The sequence below is a fragment of the Manacus vitellinus genome, unplaced genomic scaffold (genome assembly GCF_001715985.3).
Source record: "Manacus vitellinus isolate BGI_N305 unplaced genomic scaffold, ASM171598v3 scaffold_78_pilon, whole genome shotgun sequence".
NCBI lineage: Eukaryota > Metazoa > Chordata > Aves > Passeriformes > Pipridae > Manacus > Manacus vitellinus.
Window position 1 is genome coordinate 52,412 of NW_021940807.1, and position 6,320 is coordinate 58,731.

The window sequence follows — 6,320 nt, forward strand, 5'->3', positions numbered from 1 at the left end:
TGTCCTGTTGTGAGGGGCCCAGAACTGCCCCCAGGACTGGAGGTGCCTCAGCAGTGCCAGCACAGGGGTGGGCACTGGGGCTGGCACAAACCAGGTGCCACTGGCTGTCTTGGCCACTTGGGCACACCTGGGCTCACGTCCAGCCCCTTTGGATGGATAATACGAAGCAGGCGGCTGATTCTTCCAAGCACTTCCCAGAGGAGCTACAGCCTGATCTCTGCAACTCTCCTGGCCAACATGGAAAGCCCAGCAGTTGGTCTGGAGCTCATTCCCAAGGAACAGGAGATGGGAAGGAAGGAGCTGTCACTGGGTGGAGTGTGCAGTTCACCTCCCAGCAGCAGGACACAGCTCAGGCACACTGAAATGGGGGTGTGCTGCACCCCAGCTGGTCTCCTGCAGAGATCTACAGCACCAAGTCCTTAAACAAACCTAAGAGTGAAACTACTCTGCCAAGAACCCCCTTCACTGAGCCTGGCATGCTCACCTGGGCACAGGAGGGTTAAAGCAAAGACAAGATGGGATGGAAACCCGGCTATAAATAACTGCTGTTTGATGTTAGGACCCCCAGCTCGGCAGAGCCTGTCAGGAGTTCACACCAACCCAGCACAGGGTACCTGGGAAGTTACAATGCCAGTGACTCAGCTGAGCTGGGCTCAGCTCTCAGCCCCCCGTGCAAACCGTGCTGTTCTCATGCCCTCCTCCATGGCAGCCCCCTTTCTGCAGGAGTGTCACCCAGCACAGCACCCTGACCTGCACTGCACCTGCACTCCAGCTAACCCCCACGTTCTGTCCCTGCTCAGCCTCTCCCACAGGGAGATGGCAGCAGCTCCTGTTCACTCTCACCAGTTAGGAACCACGGCGACAGACCATCCTGCTGCAGGAGCAGGCAGGGAGCCCACAGTTAACAGCTGGATCTCCTCCCCACACCAGCTGCTGGGCCCCATTTCCTGCCCTATTCAGCAAGTTCCCCCCAAGATTTCCTCCTCTCTGCACCACAAAAGCCGGGACAGCTCCATGCTGGGAGCTGGTTTGCTCAGTGGGGATCTGCTCTGCAGGGGAATCCCATGTCAAGGATCCACCTGGGAGTTACAGCTCCATTCCCTCAGCCCGCTTCATGTACCTCAGACCACTGATCTCCTTTCAAAAGGCAAAGGCTGAGCAGTAAATAAAACACAGGTTTTTAGCAGCACAGAAACTCGGCCCCTGTTTACAGCAGGGAATACAGGAGGTGCAACACCTGGTTCCCCAGCACCTGGAAGGCTTCATGGATTCCCAGCAGAGCCAGAGGAGGGAGGACCAATGCAGGCCCTCCTCCCTCCGGCCCTGGAAGGTCACCTGGGCTTCCCACCTGGAGCGTGTCACCTCTGAGCGTCGTACAAAGAGCTGAGAGCAGCAGTTTGGAGCTCAGACAATTTGCTGACACAGGGAATTATCCTGCCTACCTTGGCTCTCTGCTCCTTCATTTCAGGGTACACATAATCCTTGCCTGACTCACCGTGGGAAGGAAACCCCTAAGAACATGGGAATGTGTGGCTCCTCATACAGCTCAGACTCGTGGCTTGGCCCACAGGTGTCCTGTGACCAGGTGACCCAGCCCTTCATCCCAACACAACCAGGGACAGGCACAGAGTGCCCTGGGGAGCTCCTGTGCTGCACAGCCAGCGTGTCCTGCGGCGTGCAGGGCCCTGGGAACACCCACCCCACGGCACTCTCCTCCCCAGAGGATTAAGGGAGCTCCTGTACCAGTGTGGGCCTGTCTGGGAACGCTGATCCCCAGGAAACACTCCTCAGCACAGAGCAAGCAGCCGGCCAGCTCCTGTCCGTGGGGCACCCCACAGCCAGGGCTTTGCCCCTGAGTGCTCTCCAGCCCCCACCACAGGAGCACCAACCCTGACTGTCCCCCCCAGGACCTGGAAACATCCCAGCAATTCCCGTTCCCCACTCCCATTCCTTCCCACCCAGCACAAACTACCTGGAGCTGGAATGATGAACCTGCAGCCAGAGACTCACCAGCTTCTGTGCCACGATGCTGTAGTGACTGAAGGACTGGAGCAGGGCCACGAAGCAAACCTTGCAGCCAGCTGGGGAGGACAAACACGTCAGCAGCTCCACAGGGCAGTGCTGGTAGCAGAGCCCACCAACCACGGCAGCCAGGCCGCAGGGCTGTCTGCAAGGACCCTGACAGGCCCAGGCAGACCCCTCCCTGCTTTCAATTTTCACCTTTCCAGAGGATTTCTACTTTAGGGGAGACGTTAGTTGAAAAAGAGGGGTAAGGAATAAGAAAAAGATGGCATCACAAAAGTGTAAGGCCCCTGTTGTGCCCCCTGCCCTGGTGCCCTGGGACCTCCTGGCCCCGTTTGCTGGAGTCACTGTAAGGAGGCCAGTGGCCGACCATGACACCAACTCCTGAAACCACTGACGTGCCAAAAACCCCCAGTTTGCCTCTCGTAAGGTGAGTGACCTTGACTGGAAAAGCACACAGAACAAGGAATTTCTACAAAGACACCTCACTCACTAAAAGGGGCTTTTGGAAAACCATGTGACAACCTGGCCTTACAGGTATGAACACAACCAGGGCATGTCAGGACACGGATCTCCAGTGCAACAAGGCAGTGGCCCCACTGAGCCTCCACAGGGAGGCCCCAAAGGTTTTGGGCACCAAGGGGACAACATGGGGTGCTGCAGACAGGGAATAAGTGCACCCAGGTCCTGGGGGGGAAGGGAGCAGGTGACAGCAAGGACACCAGTCCTGAGACAGTACCGTTCCACAGGGCTGCCCACCCACAGGGATGGAAGGCTTTTCCCAGGCAGATGGGCAGCTCCAGGCAGCTCCTCCCAGGGCAGCAGCTCCCAGGGCAGTGCTGCAGGTCAGCACATCAGCAGAGCCAGGACAGGATGTGGGCAGGCCCCAAGGCAGTGCCTGGTAAGTCCCTATGAACCACTCACACCACTACCAACCTGCTCTCCATGGCATTTCCCGCAGTTTTCCCTCCTTCCATGAAGTAAAAGAATATTTCCAAGCAGGGTAAATCCCTGCTGAGGCAGTGGCAGTTCTGGGGGCAGGATGCCCTCAGACCACCCCCTGCCCAGCACTCTGAGCTCCCTTTCAAGCCNTGGGGTGGAAGGGAGCAGGTGACAGCAAGGACACCAGTCCTGAGACAGTACTGTTCCACAGGGCTGCCCACCCACAGGGATGGAAGGCTTTTCCCAGGCAGATGGGCAGCTCCAGGCAGCAACTCCCAGGGCAGCAGCTCCCAGGGCAGTGCTGCAGGTCAGCACATCAGCAGAGCCAGGACAGGATGTGGGCAGGCCCCAAGGCAGTGCCTGGCAAGTCCCTATGAACCACTCACACCACTACCAACCCGCTCTCCATGGCATTTCCCGCAGTCTTCCCTCCTTCCATGAAGTAAAAGAATATTTCCAAGCAGGGTAAATCCCTGCTGAGGCAGTGGCAGTTCTGGGGGCAGGATGCCCTCAGACCACCCCCTGCCCAGCACTCTGAGCTCCCTTTCAAGCCTGACAGCACTAGATTTGCTGGGTTGGTGGCTGTGCCAGCAGAAAGCTGGAGGAGTCGAGTCCAGTGCCTGCTGCACAGGGAGCAGGAGGTTACTCACTGGGGAAACTGTTCCCAGAAAAGCAATTAGGCAACTTGCCAGGCCCTTTGTTTGCTTCTTTACTCACTGTGAGCTTGTCTGTTGTTAGTTGATCCTGATATGTGTAATGACACTATAAAACACGGAGGCAGTGAGGAATTGCAGTGAACAGCTCACTGTCAGTGCCCCTGTGACTGACCAGGATCCCCAGGCTGGGTGAGGAAACAAGGCACAGACATGACGGGAGGTACCCGAGGGTACAGAGCGAGTCCCCACAAGTCAGGATTGGGATCCCCCAGTCCCAGCCCCAAAGCTTCGTGTTAGCCCAAGGGAGCCTCACGCTCTGCACAACAGGCTCTGCTCCCGGAGCAAAGGGAAGGCACCCCGTGGTTCCTGTGCCTCGGGAGTGCTGCTGCTCACCCACCTTGCAGGTAGAAGGACAGGAAGTGGTGCACCAGGAAGCTGCCGTCCGTCCGGCTGTCCCGCAGCAGCGTGAACCTACCCTGCAAGAGAGGCAGCAAAGCCACTGAACAGAGGAAGGTGAGGGCACAGACTGCTCCTGGGGGACAAGGTGCCTGCTCAGACTATGGGCAGACCTGCAGGGATCAGCTGGAGGAAGGAGTGGACAAGCCGAGCTCCAGCTGCCTGTTCACAAAGGGACACCAGCACTTCCTCCAGACACAGCTCACGGGGAGGCACCTGAATCACAGAACTGTTAAGGCTGGAAAAGCCCTCTGAGATCATCAGGTCCAATTGTTAACCCAGCACTGCCAAAGTCACCACTAACCCATGTCCCCACGTGCCTGATGTGGAATTCCCTGCCTTCTGAAAGAGCCACCCACCAGCTAAAAACCCTTGCTGAGGCCCCTGCTGGGCCCCCACGCCCTGTGCCCACCAAGAGCCACCCCCTCCCCAGGAGACCCCTGGCTGCTGCAGAGGACACTGGGGTGCAGCACCGTGCCCCCAGTGCTGGCACATCCACAGCTTTTGGTGCTGGACACCATCACTGGGGGGTTCTGAGCAAGTTCCACCCCCCAGCTTTGTTCCCCTCTCCTTCAACTCACAGTCATCTTCTCTCTGCAAGGGGCAGGGGGACAACAGCCACCCACTGCACTCCCAGTCCATTCTGCCACTGCCACAGCCAGTGTCACTGGTGTGTTTAAAATGAAAGCACTGCTAAAGCTGCTGCTCCTCTTGTTCCCAAACAGACCTCCCTGGCCCCTTTTCCAGGTTTACCTCCAACGTGCCACACCCAGGGCAGAAAACCTTATCCCCGAACTTGTGTAGTGCAGCAGAGCTCTGGGCACAAGGAATAAACCTTGTTTTGATCAGGCAGGAAATTAATTCTGTTCGTCATTATCAGCCCCAGCCTCATCAAGGTGTTTGTTTCCATTACAGTCTTAGGCAGGATGTTTCTTTAATCAACACAAATCATAGAAAGGTTTCTTGGAATCACAAAGAACTTATTGAAGTGGGGTTTTTTTTAACCCCCAAGAACAAGCCTTTTGCAGCAACAAGCCATCTCTGCACAGGCAATTCCCAACTGATCCACCAGAGTGAACTCCCTGGTGCCCAAAGCCTAAAGGGGAGCAACTGGAACAGCAAATATTGAACAGGGCTGCAGGGAATGCAAAGCACAGGCCAAGGCACAGGAGCTGCTCTGCCTCAGTCACAGACAGAGCTCTTCCCCCAAAAAAGGGTTATGCATTGGTGGCCACAGCAGTGACAGGGACAGTGCTGCAGTGAGCACAAACCCGAGATGTGTCCTCCATGGATGAGCCTGGAGGAGTCTCTGGGCTCAAAGAGCACAAGCCCAGCTCCCCTCTTCCCCAAAACAGTCCCTGCAAGAGCAGGGATCCCCTCCCTCCCTCCTTGGCTGGCTCCTGACCAGAGCAGGCCGTGCCCAGCACAGTGGGATGCTGTCACTGAACACACGGCACTTCACTGTTCCAAACCTCCCAGCAATCCCCCTTCAGTCCTGCCAGCCCTCACTCTGCTGTCACACTGCAGCTGCTCAGACAGCACTGACAGAACCATGGGATCTGTCACTGGCAGTGGAAAAGGCCTCTGCATCCACCGAGCCCACCCCAAGGCTCCCCCTCCAAGACCCTTATGAACTGGACCAAGCTGCTACCCCAGTTATTCGCTCCCCCTTCCTGAGCCCAGAAAGCTGCTGCTGGGGACAAAGCCCTTCCAAAGGCAAATCCTTCCTGCAGCACCTCCTCCCCGTGCCCCAGCCCATTCCCTCCACACCCTGCCCTCACACTCTCTCCTCCCGCAGGCTATGAGGAAGAAGCTGCAGCTACTTGTCAGGAGCTGCCAAAATGGCTGGCGGGGTGTCCCAGCTCCCTGCCACGGCACACACACCCACTGAGACAGCCCTGTGCCCCCACAGCCCTGCGGGGACGGCGCCTGTCAGCACCTGGGCAATGGCACGGCCCAGCCCTGGAGCTGCAGCACTCAGGAGGGCAGAGCTGGGAAGGAGAGGGCTGCAGAGGGCTGAGCCTGGGTCAGTACAGTGGGACATCAGCTCCCAGCCAGCCAGGCTGGGTATCTCAGCACACCCAGGGATCAGTGACACTGCCGGGCACTGGAAACACTGATATCATGGTTTACTACCAGGTGAGACCAAAGAGCAGGGCAGGAACTCAGGCCCCCAACTCCAGAACCGGGAACTGCTCCTTGGGCAGCCAGGCACGCTCTGCTGCTCCACAGCCAGGCACCTGC

At 57.8% G+C, this 6,320-nt stretch overlaps 1 protein-coding gene across 1 annotated transcript in view; it reads right to left on the reverse strand.

The window, feature by feature from the left end:
• ELP6 (elongator acetyltransferase complex subunit 6) overlaps nt 1-4,663 on the reverse strand; it is a 13,837-nt gene extending 9,174 nt beyond the window's left edge. The window contains exons 1-3 of the mRNA XM_029964663.1: nt 4,658-4,663; nt 4,018-4,096; nt 2,011-2,081 (exon numbers count right to left, since the gene is read on the reverse strand). Of these exons, the coding sequence (XP_029820523.1) occupies nt 2,011-2,081; nt 4,018-4,096; nt 4,658-4,663 (156 nt within the window). The remainder of the gene's footprint in view (nt 1-2,010; nt 2,082-4,017; nt 4,097-4,657) is intronic.
• Between the last annotated feature and the right edge of the window lie 1,657 nt (nt 4,664-6,320).